Source organism: Dermacentor andersoni, chromosome 8, assembly GCF_023375885.2.
Source record: "Dermacentor andersoni chromosome 8, qqDerAnde1_hic_scaffold, whole genome shotgun sequence".
Classification (NCBI taxonomy): domain Eukaryota; kingdom Metazoa; phylum Arthropoda; class Arachnida; order Ixodida; family Ixodidae; genus Dermacentor; species Dermacentor andersoni.
In genome coordinates, this window is record NC_092821.1 from 17,881,342 (window position 1) to 17,897,726 (window position 16,385).

A 16,385-nucleotide genomic window follows, 5' to 3' on the forward strand; every position below is an offset into this window, starting at 1 on the left:
ATGGCCGCCATTTCACAGTCGTTACCGACCATAACACACTGTGCTGGCTTTCATTGCTAAAGAATTTATCAGGTCACCTGGGTTGCTGTGTGCTTCACCTACAGGAGTACGATTTCAATGTCACCTACAGGGCTGCAAAGAAGCATCAAGACACCAATGCTCTCTCTTGCTACCCTCTGAAGAATCGCGACGATTCACCATAACCTCTCCGTGATTGTGTACGTCCTGAGTCCTCTTCATCGGCTTTACCCATTGTAACCCTCAAATGGCTAAGACACGACAGCCCATCTGTCCTTGTGTCCCACCAACGCATCGACCCATACTGCTGAACTATTCTCCAACGCATGGAAGATTCTTCGTCACCTCCAAACGCCTGACTTCGTCGACAACTTAATCAATTCAAGCTGCACAATGAGGTTTTACATCGCAACATTTATCACATCGATGGCAACAAATGGGTCGCGGTCATACCATGTTCTCTGCAATGTGAGGTGCTCGAAGCCTTTCACGATGATGCGACGACTGGTCATCTAGGCTACCACAAGACTTACAACAGAATATGAAGTCGCTGCTCCTGGCCTGGCCCATCTTCAGCCGTTGCGAAGTATGTTGCACCCTGCGTTCATTGTCAAAGCCGCAAACGACCAACAGATCCTTCTGGCTCTTTACAACCTCTGCCTTGTCCCGCTTCGCCTTTTGAAGTAGTTGGAATAGACTTGTACGGTCCTCTTCCCACGACCTTACATGGCAATCGTTGGATTATAACGGCCATAGACCATCCAACACGCTATGCGGAGACAGCATCTCTACAATCCGGGACTGCTGCTGAAGTTGCCGATTTCTTTCTACACAACATTATCTTACACCGCAGCGCTCCGCGCGTTCTCCTCAGTGACCGCAGCAGTCTTCCTCTCTTCTATCCTTACCGAAGTTCTGTGCACCTCTAACACAATTCGCAAGACGACTTCCAGTTACCATCCGCAGACCAACAGCTTGACGGAGTGTTTTCACCATACCCTCTCTGACATGATTGCGATGTACATCCGCCCTGGCCACACGAACGGGGATGCAATCCTGCCGTTCATGACATTCGCCTATAACATGGCTACGCAACATACTACTGGCTTTTAACATTTTTTCTTCATCTATGGCTGTTCACCAAATTTCATTCCTGATGTATCATTCCTTTCGACTCCTGTACCCCCATCAGTTCCTTTCTTGGAACAGTTTGTGTCTCGCCTCGCGGAGTGCAGTCGCCTCGCCCCGCTTAACACAGGCATCTCCCAGGACGCTCGCAAGTTTCGTTACGACTCGACCCACTGTACTGTGACTTTTTCTCCTGGTGACGAAGTTCTTTGGACTCCTGTGTGCGTTCCTGGCTTATGCAAAAAATTTCTGGTGTTTTATTCGACTTTCCGCGGTCGTTGAGCAGACATCACCTGTCAATTACCATGTCTCGCTTGTTAGAACGCCACCCGATTCCCGTTGCTGTGGCACAGAGATAGTGCATGTCTCCCGCTTAAAACCAAATACTTGACGCATTTTATAGTACTTACGCGCAGCCAGGCGGCCGCTTCCACAGCGAGAGAGAATTAGCATGGGCACAACACATGCCTGACTTTCAACTTCATCATCTGCACAACTTTTTCATCTGCATATATCATCACTAGCAGCACAGTTTAATCCTCGAGGTAGTAGTCCGAGCTTGGCTGGAATAAAGCGGTTCCTTACGATACATATATATATATATATATATATATATATATATATTTCTTGCACTTCAAGAAACTTCGTTTGACCTCGAAGACTTGAGCACTGAAGTAACGGCGCTAAGTTATATACAAGACCTCATAGTAGGAGACAGTTCAATTTCACAGCCTGAGTCCCCTTGCTGGTGTAATCTTCCTTCGTGTAATTGTCGCATACTTGGCTATCACTAACACTGCTTCGCCTTTCTGCAAAACTGCAGCCTCTTTTTTTTTCTGCTAGTCCGAGCATAAGTGCTGCTGCACATGACTGCTGTTGATTCTGATTTCGAGTGAATCTGGCTTGGCCTCATTTCGGTTACTGAGTGAATTATACAGAGAGAGAGAAATAGAAGAGAGGAAAGGCAGAGAGGTTAACCAGACACATGTCGGATTTGCTACCCTGCACTGGGGAAAGGGAAATGGGGATGAAGAGAGAGAGTGTTCCACAGCTATCATGCACTAAGATTAAAAAAAAAACAGTTCCGTTACTCGAAGAAAACCTAGTGCATATTGTTTCCAGTAAAGTGGAGTAGTAGCCAGTAATTCTTCCGTTACTGAGATTTAATTTGGTAATTACAATTATCTAACTCGAGAAGTACTCTCATAATTTTCAAAGTGTCAATGAGGCATTTGTTGGCATCCCAAAATGACATCTAACTGCAGTGTTTTCAGCGACATACTAATTGCGTACAATTTTACCGACTGGAAAATAACCTCACGAACTATGAAAAATACCATGCGAGTGAACTCTCACCCGCATCATAAAGCAGTGCCCTCAAATAAGCTGATTGAAAGTAACTGCATTGCCTATCGCAAACCCGAAGAGACAGCGCACCACCTTGATAATGGTACGGAAGGAGCCCCAACAGCAGGTTTCGCAGCTTCTCCTTTCTCTCTACGTCACACTTATTATCCCTCTCTCAAGGCCGACTGATAAATGATAACAAAAGCACCTTGATAACGCAGCCAAAGTGCAGCTCTGACCACACACGAAATGTGAAGAGCAATGTAATAGACACAGAATGTTTCAAAATCCAGCCTTTCCTCGCACCGCATCGAAAGAGTGCGGGCGAAGTTATATTTCGCACCAGAAACTTGCTTCGGACCAAAGCCAATATAAAGTGAGCGTTTTATTTTTCATGAAAGTGCACACGTGCTGCAAAAACAGGTTCGTGTCAACAAATAAAAGCGAAATAAACACACTGGAAAGCGACCAACTTGTAGAGAAAAGGCAACACCAATGCGTTCACGAAATTAAATATACCACTTCTATGAGCCGAACTGGCAATCAGAATGTCGGCACACACACACACACAGACAAAAAAAAACTGTGTGCTGTTACTATCTATTAATTCGTAAGCTGCGTTGAACATCAGCCTAGAGGATGTGTTCAAATAGGTCTCCTTTTGAAGCTACGCAGTACTGTCTATTTTATCACACCTTTAGTGGCTTTCTTGATGACCGATGCCGGAATTCTATGGCAGACATCCGTTATCCTTACCTTGAACTAATGTGACGTCCGTCTAAGCTGACGTCCGGCACTATCTTTCACATAACCCCAAAGAAAGAAACTTAACGGAGAGGTCAGGTGACCTAGCCGGCCTCTTTACAGGCTCGTGCCTTCCAATCTATTTGAAAAGTAGCACCCAACCAGTTTCATGCTCGGCTGCTGCTGCATGCAGGTGGCCCATCTTGCTGATACAGCAGAAGTGGAAGATGTGACAGCGGGACTTTGCTGAGAAACTCATCAACCACTCCTTCAAGGATTTCGTTCACATAACGCTGTCCAGTCAGTGCGTGATTGAAGATGGTACTGATTATTGCACTGGCGTAAATTCCAAACCACACATTGAGCGACCACTGGTACTGGCGCCGATTGCGCTGTACTTAATGTAGATTGGAGTCCCTCCAATAGTGTGCGTGAATGACAATGAATGTATATATGATGGCACCTGCACTGTTCTTTTGCGCAAACTCATCATGCCACAGGTTCTTAGTGTCAAGATGTAAAACTTACCAGACCCAGCTTGTCAGTTAACAATCTACACTATAGAATTAACGTCTAAGGTTATCACTAAGATGAGTGCTAAAACCCCATAATGCTTAAATAGGACCAGAATTCACAAGTGGCTGTAATATCAACGTGCAAGTGCTCAGAGGGTTCCTGAAGCACTCTTGAGCACATGAACATAACTTCCAGCCGGGATATACACGTGCGATGGGAGACAATGACTCGTTACAAAGCCATACACAACACCCTTTCTCACAAAACCTTATAAAACTAGTAAAATTTGTTGGCCAAGTTACGATTTATCCTACTTTGAAGCAAGCACATAAAGAGAACATCCCAGTCTTCATCCACGATTAAATCACCAGTATTAAATGGACCCACCTTAAGGGTTATTTGGCAACAGCATGTGTATGTCCATGCTTGTATCGTTTATTGATTGTCCCGCTCTAGTAGAATGGACGACCACGCAGCCTGATCATGCACTTTGTAATGAAGCTTCTTTCTAGAAAATCACAAATACCGACCGCACACACAACCTTTGTCACATCTGCACAGAGCACTCGAGCGTTACGCTGCGGAGAAAGGTTACCAGAGAATGGCTGTTGACAGCGCAGCGATATTGCTATGTAAAGGCTCATATTACTATGTAAACGAACGCTGTTTCCCGCGCGTTTAATGACGCCGCAAAGCACTCATTTAGCGACTTCATTCACTACCGCCCTTAGTCGGCGGACGGTAGACCTGAACCATGTGTCAAGAATGTGCGTTTACATTGCGAGATAAATGATGAATACTCCTTATTTTCTCTAAACAAGTGCGCGCACATGCCGCACTTGGGTCATCTGCCATTTACACATGCTGCCGTGTAGCAGCACCGTAACCAGGTAATGTTACGTTTAGGTGATTGTGAAAAAGGCTCTTACAAGTTTGAAGGAACCTAAGATAAACAGTGTCGCCTAATATGCGTTCTCGGCGCTAGTACACTGTAGCACTGGCTGATCGGTGCGGCGGTCCGCGGGATGCGTCACAAGGAAAATAAGCTGGTAAGGAACCTGGAAATGAAGTATCAGGCAGCCGAAAGCGTAGGTTTGCATAGTAGAGGCACATCGAATGGAAAAGTGAAGTACTTACGCTAGCACAAGCCCCAAAAAATAAACGATCCACATCTTTGTCCAGTTGTTTGAGCGTAGCTCACCTTTGAGCTTGCCATTCTGTCGCCAAAACCAAAGACGGATGTGACATCACGGACGCGAAAAACAAAGAATGAATCGACATCCCGGGCGTGACGTTTGGGTGAACCTAACGCCTGCGTTCCGTCGACCGGGTGAATGCAGACACTTTCCTTCGCCAATATGCCAACATTAGTCCAACATTGGTACCAATTTCTGCCAGCATTGGGCCATGGTTGGACCAATGCTGGTGTGCTGCCTGGGGATGAATTTGTGGTTTTGGCTGCATTTCTAGCAGCTTATTCTGGCTCTGCTCTGGTGCCCCGACAGTGATTGTTTCATGGATTTGTCCATGAACATGTGCACCTTCATTTGCTGAGAGTGAGGCGGGGACAGACTGACCTGTAATTTTGGCGTGACTCGCATTCGCGTGTTCTAGCGCTTCGCTGTTAGCGATCTTGACGAAATTAGCAAAGGCATGTTTGCTGTGGTCCAAAAGCGGTTTATTTTCCGGTGGTATTGCAGGACTTGATGGAGCGCGGGGAGGCCCAGTATAAGAGTTGTGTCTCAGGGTCACTGTCTTTTGAGGGCGCTCATGAACTTGCAGTTGTGAACCCATGGAGTTCTGGCTTTGCTTCTGATGGCGTTTTGACTTCACGCGCAACTGTTTGTTGATCTTTATGCGCTGAGGGCAGTCTTGAGCCGTTGCAAGGTGTTTACCCCCCACAATTGCGGCATTTCGGCCCCTGGTTGGGACAGACCTTGTCACTGCCATGCAGCTTTCCGCCACATGTGGCACAACGCGGTCTGTTAAAATTCTGACAATGCTGCTTTCCGTGTCCTAATTTGTGGCACGTCTCACAAGTGTAGACCTGCGACTTGAACGGATAGACTAGTATTGTGAAACACTTGGGCCCGATTTTGTATGGAAGGCTAGTCCCTTTAAAAGTGACTACAGCGGTGCATTTCTCCCCAATGGGGCGAGCGCTGATAATGTCGCACTTCCGGCAGTGCAGGTTCATGGTAAGCTGCTCGGCAGTCATTCCTCCTGCGTTGTGGATAATGCCCCACATTTGATCCTTTTCTATGGCCTCGTGCTTGAAATACAGTTGGCTTGCCATTTATTGGAAGCTGTATTAAAGACAGAAGAGCATCTCGTGTCGCGATGATCCGTGTCAACCGCTATTTGATTACTCCTGTCCAAATATCTGACCTGAACGATCGGGTCAGCTTCCCTTTAATGCATTGAGGGGGCATTGTGCATGTGATTCCAAAGTGCCTCATCAATAACAATTAAATTTTCATCCATGATTCTGCATGGCTCTTGAGGTTTTAGGATCACAGTATGAGCGTATGAACGGCGTTGAGTGAGCGTTCAGTTGTTTCTTCGCTGGATCGTGGCGTTTATATGTAACGGTTTTCCATGCTCCTTGTTCGCTGTCATCTTCATGAGTAGACACCGAGTCCGAGTCATACGCATTAAACTATGGCGTTGCGTTGCTGTTGTAGTGAGAGACGCCATGACGAAACGCAGCCTTGGGTTTAGCTGCTGCAGCTGCAGCTATCGCGGACAGTGTTCCGCATGCGCATTTCTGCCCATGCTTGGCGGTGGGTACAATGAGTAGGTTTGAGACGAGTAAATCATCGTACTTGCCTTTGCTCCCTCTTGGTGGCTCAGGATCAGCAAGTGGAGCGAATGGATTCACGTCTGGACGCAGCGGCGTCTTTCTCGAAGCGGTGGTGTCGAGCATCGGTCGAGGTGCTCGTTAGGGTTGGCGCATTCTCTGGCGTGAGGGCGTCTTCAAACTGCTGTAACTACATGTCCTCGGGTAATGGAACATTCAAACCTGCCTCTGGGTAATCCATGACCACGGTCGATGCGACTTTTGGGCCCTAAGGCCCAAAGTAACAGGAGGAAGACAGTGACTGTCGGAGATGAAAATGCACACGTCTGTTCAACTCGGCCACCCGGTGGCGAGTCTCCTATGCCCATGGGGGTGACATTTATCATACTTTTGCTTCAGTTTGAGGTTTATTTCTGTACACATAGTGTTTTAAGTGTTCGAAGGCTATTAGAATATAGTTGTATTGACAAAGTCCCTGCTTTAACGTATCAAATATTTGCACGCCCTTAATCGAAACAGTAAACCCTTGTATTTATTATCTTAAAAGCATGTCCTGTACACAGTTTTGTCGGTGAGGAAATTCCTGATGAGACTAGTACAACTGCAATTCAGGAAGCATCTTTTTCAAATTTCGAAAAAAGGGTTTGGCCCAATTTCAATGCTTCTGCACACAAATGTATCACACAGTGCAGGCTTATAAGCTCAATTCAATATGTAAAGTTTATACAAATATTCCTACAAATATACGTCGCACTAGTGCTTATAGAAATGCTGGTACATTAGTTGAAATAAAATGTAAGAATGACTTAAGCATGGTGGACTTGACATTCAACTCAAACATTAGATTACTTATCTATGTTACTTATAACAGGTTCCTTCTGTGTTAATAATGAAGTTCCAACTGCCGTCATTCAACTTCTCTTGCAGCCCCAGATACAACAAAATTCTAGCATCCCTATATTGCATGCAGTCAATAAATTATTGAAATATCAAGAACAGACAACGAATACTCACCAAACAATGGCATTTATTTGATGCTCTGATGAAACAGACAGTGGAAAGCTAGCTTACTGAACAATCAATTCCTCTAAAAAAGTACCCATTTGTAAAAAAAAAGAAAGGCACGAATAGAATAAGATCAAAAGAATCCACGATGAACCATGTAGACCAGAACCAAGAGCCAACATATACATGAATTGGTCTAAGAGAACAAGTTCGTATGTACCAAAGAGAATACTGAAAAAAAAAACAGAGCCTAAAGAACACATCATTCAGACATCTGTAGTGTAACATTTATTACAATGAACATAAATAGTTTGTAGGGGCATGCAAACAGTAATTTTGAAGACACGAATGAACATCAATTACTTTTCAAATAATGAAAAGCCACAATATAACAAAGCAAATAGCTGTTTTGCCGACTTCATTTAATTAAAGTTTAACTGTATTTTGACTTTTACACTACGGCTTTATGTGGGTTAGTTCTCGTAAATCCTTTTGCTCTGTGTTCCATAACGTGTTGAGAAAAGATCTAGAGAAAATATGGTAACCCCACAAAAGTGTTTCAGAGACCCTTTAAGAGCAAGCTTCAGCTTGGAGGCTCCTATCTACATACATGGGAAAGGAGAGATCATTTTTCTTGACAGCTACTGCACGAAACCAGATGAGGTTTGTTGCATATAAAACAAATAGAATGTAGTGACTGTTGGTAGTGAATTTTTGATTTAGGCCATCAATCTTTTAATAGCAATTGTTGAAAATCACGAATTTTCAAAAAACGACACTATCAAATTTACAACTCTGGTAATCAGCAATGAAAAATACCACAATTCTGCAAAATGCTCAAATAGGACACCTAAAGCGGACAATATTTAGGGATGAAACAAAGCGTTAAAATAAGCCACTAATAAATGAGTAGGACATCTGGAAAGTCCCTGTAAACCATGTAACAAGTTGACAAGATATACATTGATACATCAAATTTGTCTGCTTTGGAATATCTAGCGTATGCAGTTTACAGAGCTACGATATATATTCCACGTGCAGAGTTAATTTAAAAAGTTCTTGCTACAATTTTTTTAAAGATGAAAATATTTGCAAATTCCTGTTATAACATTCAGGCCTTCAAACTCAATTATGCTTCCAGCAGTCACCAGAATTTAGCTTTTTCTCTCAAATGTAACAAATTTCGTTACAATCAGCCCACTGGTTATTTCAGAATAGCTTTTCTGCGTTTTACATGTATTTCAATAGGCGGCATCGAAGTTGGGCCCGAGTTAAAGCTTGCTCTCAGGAGCATGTGGAGACACTTGTCCTACCTGATGCAGTAGAACACTACGTAACATGCTACACGAATGTAGATTTTTAATTCAGACTCTAGTTCAACGAGATTGTTAAACTACCCTACAGTATGGAAAAATGGAAGAAATTGTTTTTGTAACAGTGTATTTGCCGAATTGTGCATTGCAGTATGTCTTGTGTGACATATTTGTTTTCATATATGTATAATGTGCATTAGTAATTAGCGTTAATTCTTTCGGTTTCAATTGTACGTGAGTATACATTGTTTCACTTGAATTCATTTTACACATATATATATGTATATATTATATATATGCATTACGTCTGACACTCGTGTTATTGGGACTTAGGCAATTCTAGCTTAATATGTAATACCTAACCCTATGCTCTGTCACTGCTTGTTAAAAAGGGCTGCGGACCTTGTCAAGCCATAAAAGGCTTTTTGTTCGCGGTCCTCAACATTGTGGTGTTGAAAATAAAGTGAATTGAATTGAATCATGGTGCTGTGCTCTTCAAGTCTGTTCAAGTGATGAGGACCTGAAGCAGGCAATGCAACTATTTGGCCGGTCACTTGTATGAATGCACCGGTGTATCTTCAGGGCATTCTTCAACGAGAATCACTGAAGGCAGAGTGGGCAATGAAATGGCTTCTCGCCTCATGTGTTTCCTAAGGTTGCCCTTTTGTGGGAATCTCCGAGAGCATGAAAGGCACTGATATGGCTTCTCGCCTGTGGGTGTGCAGGTGGGCTTTCAAGTGACCCTTGATTGAGAAGCTCTGAGAGCATAAGAGGAAACTGCTATGGCTTCTCGCCTGTGTGGGTGCGCAGGTGGGATTTCAGGTGGGCCTTTTGTGAGAAGCTCCGAGTGCATGAAGGGCAGTCAAATGGCTTCTCGCCTGTGTGGGTGCGCAGGTGAACTATCAGGCTGCCATTTCGTGAGAAGCTCCGAGTGCATGAAGGGCAGTCAAATGGCTTCTTGCCTGTGTGGGTGCGCAGGTGGGCTTTTAGGTTGCCATATTGTGAGAAGCTCTGAGAGCATGAAGGGCAGTCAAATGGCTTCTCGTCTGTGTGGGTGCGCATGTGGGCTTTCAGCTGGGGCTTTCGTGAGAAGCTCCGAGTGCATGAAGGGCAGTCAAATGGCTTCTCGCCTGTGTGGGTGCGCAGATGGGCTTTCAGGTGGGGCTTTTGTGAGAAGCTCTGAGAGCATGAAGGGCAGTCAAATGGCTTTTCGCCTGTGTGAGTCCGCAGGTGGATTTTCACGTCTTTTTTTCGTGAGAAGCCCCGAGAGCATGAAGGGCACTGATATGGCTTCTCGCCTGTGTGGCTGTGCAGGTGTTCTTTCAGGGAGGTCTTTTGCGAGAAGCTCTGAGAGCATGAAGGGCACTGAAATGGCTTTTCGCCTGTGTGGGTGCGCAGGTGCGCTTTCAGGTGATACTTTTTTGAGAAGCCCCGATAGCATGAAGAGCACTGATATGGCTTCTCGCCTGTGTGGGTGCGCAGGTGGGCTTTCAGGCTGCCATTTTGTGAGAAGCTCCGAGAGCACGAAGGGCACTCATATGGCTTCTCGCCTGTGTGGGTGCGCAGGTGGGCTTTCACGTGGGGCTTTCGTGAGAAGCTCCGAGAGCATGAAGGGCAGTCAAATGGCTTCTCGCCTGTGTGAGTCCGCAGGTGGACGTTCAGATAACACTTGTATGAGAAGCTCCGAGAGCATGAAGGGCAATGAAATGGCTTCTCGCCAGTATGGATGGTGGCATGTGCTTCCAGAAGAAATAGTTCATCAGCCACATAGTCACATAGCTGACATCGGTAGATGCATCCTTGCTTTGAGTTGTCACATTTGGCAGTTGACGCAGAAATTGAAGGCCTTGATGCTGCACAAATAAAAAAAGTAAATAAGAGTTTTTAGGAAATGCCAAAAAAGAACACATGCTAACTTTTAATGACAAGCTATGTTTCATTTGATTTGGGAGATCTTCAGGGTGACCTTGAGTATGATGAAACAAAGAACTAATGGTCATTTTTATTTACTCAATATTTCTGCATTTGAATGCTTCATGACCCTGTTTGTGAAGTCCACTTATAAAAGGGATTTTTCAGAAAGCTAAAGAATTACAAAGTAACAGAATGTGGAGTGCTTGACTACTCTCTCCTATGACCCTTAGAGAACACTTCAAAAATGCTTTGACCAAGCCTGCTCTCATATCCTCAATGATCACTTGACGCCCGGTAACCACATTAGGCACTTGCAAAATTTGTTATGATTCGCTGGCACAACAAATTTATTTTATACGAGACTTCATCAGTGAGTTTCTTCTTGACCACACATTGAACTTTGGCAATGTTATCGTAAGTCGAGATTGCAAGGAGCCGGCTAGGAAGTTCCGCAATTTTCCTCACATAACCTGCCAACACCTACAACCCGCATCCTCTTTCAGAACAGCCCAGAAAGAAAAAAGAATAATATGCGTCTATAACCCATGGTAACAACTGCATACACAACCCCTCGATGTTTACAAAACAGCATCCATTTGGGGATAAACCACTTGTGCGTGTCGTATCTTCAGCCAATGACTGCTTTACTGTTTCCTGAGACGGGAGCTGGGCCGTTGAGCACGGCTTATCGTGACCTAAGTTCAACTTTGCTAGCACCATGTGCACTATTCACTAACTGCCAAATGCAAAATGGCGACCCACACAGAGGAGGAAAATGACCGACCGTGCAGGAGAGAAGGGAGATTCAACACACAGGGGTGGAAAAAGGGTGGGATTCCCCAGGAGATAGCGAAAGTGTGAGTACTTGAGAACCTTGCCCTAAAGTGTGGCTTTGGGGCAGTGCACGCTGTTGTCATGGAGTGAAACTTCAAATCCGAATTCCAGTAATTCACACCCCGATCCTGACCTTACAGTAAATTTTTTACATGTTTGGTGCAGCTTAGAGGTGCAAAAATACGGCAACTTCGTTTGGAGTGTGCTCTGCTCCTTGTGCTCTGCCATCGCAAAATATTGGCATATGATTGCTGGAACCGACAAGGAATGGTATGATCCCTTTGCAAAGTGCAGTGGATTTTAACACACTAGCAGGTGAAGGTATTGTAGTATTGACGAATGGAGGCACCAAGCACCATCGGTGGCTCCGAAGGAATGACACAAACACTAGTTTCATATCGTGCCCAACTTACCCCTCGGTTGCAGCGAGGGCGCTTATATATACATATATATATATATATATATATATATATATATATATATATATATAATTTAACAGGCATGTTCGTCTCAGCAACATGGGCACGGCATTTGGAAAAGGGCCACTAACACAAGGAAGCCAGATTGAAAAACTGACAGAGTGAGACACACACGAACGTCAACTTCTTCTTCCATGCTGGCACAGAACTGGTGCCGAAGTGCTCCCGTACAACACACTTTGGAACGGTGCGGTGGGTTGCGCCACCAACCTCTTGCTAGTTTAATGCCCAATGTCCTACCTATGAATTCCAATAAACAAACTTCGTGAAACCCTATTGTGAATTTTGTTTTTGTACGCCCTTGTTGTTTCTAGTTTACCTAATTTTTTTCAAGCTTCAAGTCGCCTTTTACTAATCTCCATTCCGGACATGGTTATTTTCCCCCTGCTCTTGATGAATCCAAAGGCTTCAAGGACGCTAGTGATTCCTAAATCGACCGCTGCGCAGATATCTTCACATTGTAACATACCATGCTCCATTGCTCCATGCTCCATTCCTCTCCTTGCTGGTGCAAGGAGAGGAGGCGGTGGGTTGCACCACCAAGCTCTTGCTACTATACTGCTTAATATCCTACCTAGGTTAAAAAAAACATGATTTCCCACAACCAAATTTTCTGACCCCCTATTGTGAACTGCGCTTTTGTACGGCTCCGTTTTTTGTCGTTTCCCTACTTTTCTTCCACCAATTTTCCTACCACCACTTACTAATCTCTATTGCGAACATGTGTATTTTTCACTTGCTCTCGCTGAACTCAAGGGCTTCAAGGCCAGTGGTGGCTACGTCAACCACTGGGAAGATGTCTTCACATTCTAATACAGTCGAACCCGACTATAACGAATCCTTTTACATCGAATTATTCTATATATCGAACAATTTCTGGACACGGTATAGTTACAACGAGTATATATAGCAAAAATTACGCTAACATCGAACAAAAATAGCAGCGACTCCCGATATATCGAATGTCGGTTGGCAGAAAGTGCCCCCGGAAGTTGGCTTTCCCTCGTGGTGACGGAAAAACTCGGCGGCGCGGCTCCAACCAACCGGTCTCCTTAACGTGAACACGCTGCCTCGGACGAGCCATCGACATCCCCCTGCTAAATATGATCCTGGCCCGCCCGCAGCGCTTGCTCAGACAGCCAACCAGAGGCTCTTGTGCTCTCGTTGTGCAAGACGCCGAAAGATGCCGAAAGTGCGAGTTGTCTTGCTGCTTTTCTGGTTCATTGTGTGCGTGCTATGTGGGCCTTCTCCCACAGTGTTGCTGTGATGAAGCGGCAGAAATCACCCTTCGTCGTGAAGCTCGAAATCATAAATCGGGTCAAACGCGGTGAGAAGTCGGATATCCCCTCAGTGTACAAGATTCCGAGGAGCACTCTCATCACGATCATGAAGAATAAGGGGGAGATTAGGGCTAAAGCGGCCAAACTCGCGACCCAATGCCTGTGGCGTGCACTGTGCACTAGTCCGCTGCTTCTACACGAATGCGGAAAGTTGCGGCCTCAGCTGCTCCAACTCCTTTGACAATGTGGAAAAGTGCTTGCGTCGTAGGCAGCGAAATTGCTCCAGCAGAAGAAAATATAGGACTATTTCGTGCAAAACTAAGCTAGTTTCATTAATAAAGTAATTTTATAAATGGAATGTGCTTTTATGACATCCAATTATTTAGCAGGCTTATATCGAATTATGCTCTATATCGAACTGATAGCCATTTTTTTTTCGAATTCGTTATAGCCGGGTTCGACTGTAAAACACGCTCTATCGTTTCCCTACTGTACCGCAGCAAGCACATGCTTCTTCTTCCTTATTATATCTCGCTTTATAAGTGCGTGTTCCAAGGCATTCTGATCTCGCTTCAAAATGTAATGAGCTTCCCTTTGAGTTATCATAAATTGTTTCTTTTCTGATTTAGCTTTTTCCTCTTACGTAGTTACTCATGGTAGGTTTCTTTTTTCATTGCCACCACCCATGAGATTATTTCAGTTTCTGACTTTTCGCTTGATGTTCTTTGTTGCTGTGTTCCTCACCACACAGGCCGCATACTTGCTGGTAAGCTTCCAAGTTCTTTTCCTCCACTATGAATGAATGTTATTCTTGTACAAACACCTGAACACTCTCCCAGTCTATTCACTTTCTTCCATATTCCTCAGTCGTTATTCACGATTAATTTGTCTGTGAGCTTCCCTCACCTCAAAACTTGTCCAGCCCATATCACTCTGGATAGCTTCATTTATAGCCTTCCCGTGAGTGCCCAATGCGAGGCGTCCTGCTGACCTTTGGTTCCAATCGAATCCCAATTGTATCCCTGATTTCAAGCAAACAACTGCATTTCGAAATGTAAGTCTTGGAACCATTAGATCTTTCCACATACGCCACAGCACCTCGCACCTATTGTATCTCCCTAGTGCTCTGTGTTTCGTTATGGCCGCATTTCTCTTCCCCTTTACTTTATTCTTTTTTTCCTGTGTCTCCTTACATTTATTGCCTTCATTTATCTGTATACCAAGGTGTTTATATTCTTTTACGCAATATATTTCCTGGCGCTGTCTGTCACTGTCTGTTCGCTGTTTTCAATTAATACTATTGCACCTCATTTTTTAACACTACATTTCAGACCTAACTTATGGCCTTCCTGTCCACAGAATTGGCCAGACAATGCATGTCACTTTGCGTGTTAGCTAGCAACGCAATGTCGTCCGCATAAAATAAACCTAGAAGCTGCTGCTCTACTACTGTACCGGCCCGCTTGTATGAGAGATTAAACCCAATATTACTTCATTCTAGCCCTTTTCCCTCCTCACCATGAACATCATAAACAGCAGTGGGGATAACGGGCACCCCTGCCTCATGTTGATATCAACCTTCTCCTCGCTCCTCATCCCTTCCCATTCATCGCAAACTGTATTTTCTAGGTAAATCACTCTTATAAGCTGTAGACAGTCGTCGCCTATGCCTTCCTCTTATGGGGATCAACCGGAACCCCGCATGCCACCATGTTGAATTACGCTGGCTTGAGGCTTGTTTGGAACCGCTGGTGGCTTCAATTGCATTGGTGTCGCAGCTAGGTGTCATGAGCCGCCACCCGATTTCAAGGGTTAAGCCTTATCCATCCATCGATCCTGAACGGTTACCATTGCCACTTGTGTGCAGCGTGCGTCTCCCGGGATATTCTCGCCTTTCGGAAGTGAATTTTTGCTGTGTGTTCTAGACACTATGGCCTCGCCTCACGCCTCTCCGCCGAACTTTGCAAAGAAGAAACGCGGCAACTACACCACCTTAACTTTGGAAAAGAAAGCTGCGATCATTGAACTCATGGAGAAAGGACGGACGCTAGCTGACGTGGTGAAGCAGTTCCAGCTGTCCAAGCAAGCAGTTTCAGATTACATCCGAAACAAGAGCAAGATACTGTCTGCCTTCGAGAATTCACTCGAAAGAAAAAACCGGACAGCAAGGGTGATCATCTGCATCTAGAAGACGCATTTAAATTGTGGCTCGAAGGGATGCGGACAAAGAATTTTCCAGTTTCTGGTGACACGCTTGAACAGAAGGCCAAAGATCTCGCCATCAAGATGAACATTGAGAACTTCAAGTTCACTGACGCATGGCTCCGCAGCTTTAGGAAAAGGCATGGAGTATCCTTTAAGAAGATGTGCGGTGACAGTGGAGCCGTCAGCCAGGCAGGCTGTGGTGGCAGAATACTGCCGCAGTGATTTGATCTTTGTCCTGCAAAATTACAGCCCTGAGGACATTTTTAATTGCGATGAAACGATTTTATTTTTTAGGATATCCAAATGGTCCATTTGCTGTGTTTCTCAGGTGATCCAAGTACCGGAGGGCGGCTCAGCAAAGAAATAATTACAGTTATGGTCGGTGCGAACGCGACCGGTACCGAGAAAATTCCACTTCTTGTGATTGGAAAGTCGCAAAACCCCAGGTGCTTCAAGGGCCCCAGAAACCTGCCAGTATGGTACATGAGCAATTTAGAGGCACGGATTACGCAATCATTATTCGAGGGTTACCTGCGCCGCATGGACGGAATGTTTCAATCCCAGCAATGCCAAGTGGTGATTTTTGTCGACAAATGCGCAGCCCATGGCGCTGCAGACAATCTCCAGGCCATTCGGCTGGAATTTTTGCCCCCGAATACCACGAGTGTGCTACACCCCATGGGCCAGGGCGAGATACAAAATCTTAAAAGCACTCTACCGTGCCAGTCTGCTTCGCCGCACAATCCTGTGCATCGACAACGAAAAAGTGCACACCGTGAACCTCTTCACGGCAGTCTGCATG

At 44.9% G+C, this 16,385-nt stretch overlaps 1 protein-coding gene across 3 annotated transcripts in view; it reads right to left on the reverse strand.

Annotated features, from left to right (window-relative positions):
- Positions 1 to 7,560: 7,560 nt before the first annotated feature.
- The window catches only part of LOC126526634 (uncharacterized), a 627,639-nt gene continuing 618,814 nt past the window's right edge, over positions 7,561 to 16,385 (reverse strand). For all 3 annotated transcript variants that reach the window (XM_072289589.1, XM_072289588.1, XM_072289587.1), the window contains one exon: positions 7,561 to 10,724. In XM_072289589.1, the coding sequence (XP_072145690.1) occupies positions 9,652 to 10,724 (1,073 nt within the window). In that variant the 3' untranslated portion in view covers positions 7,561 to 9,651. The remainder of the gene's footprint in view (positions 10,725 to 16,385) is intronic.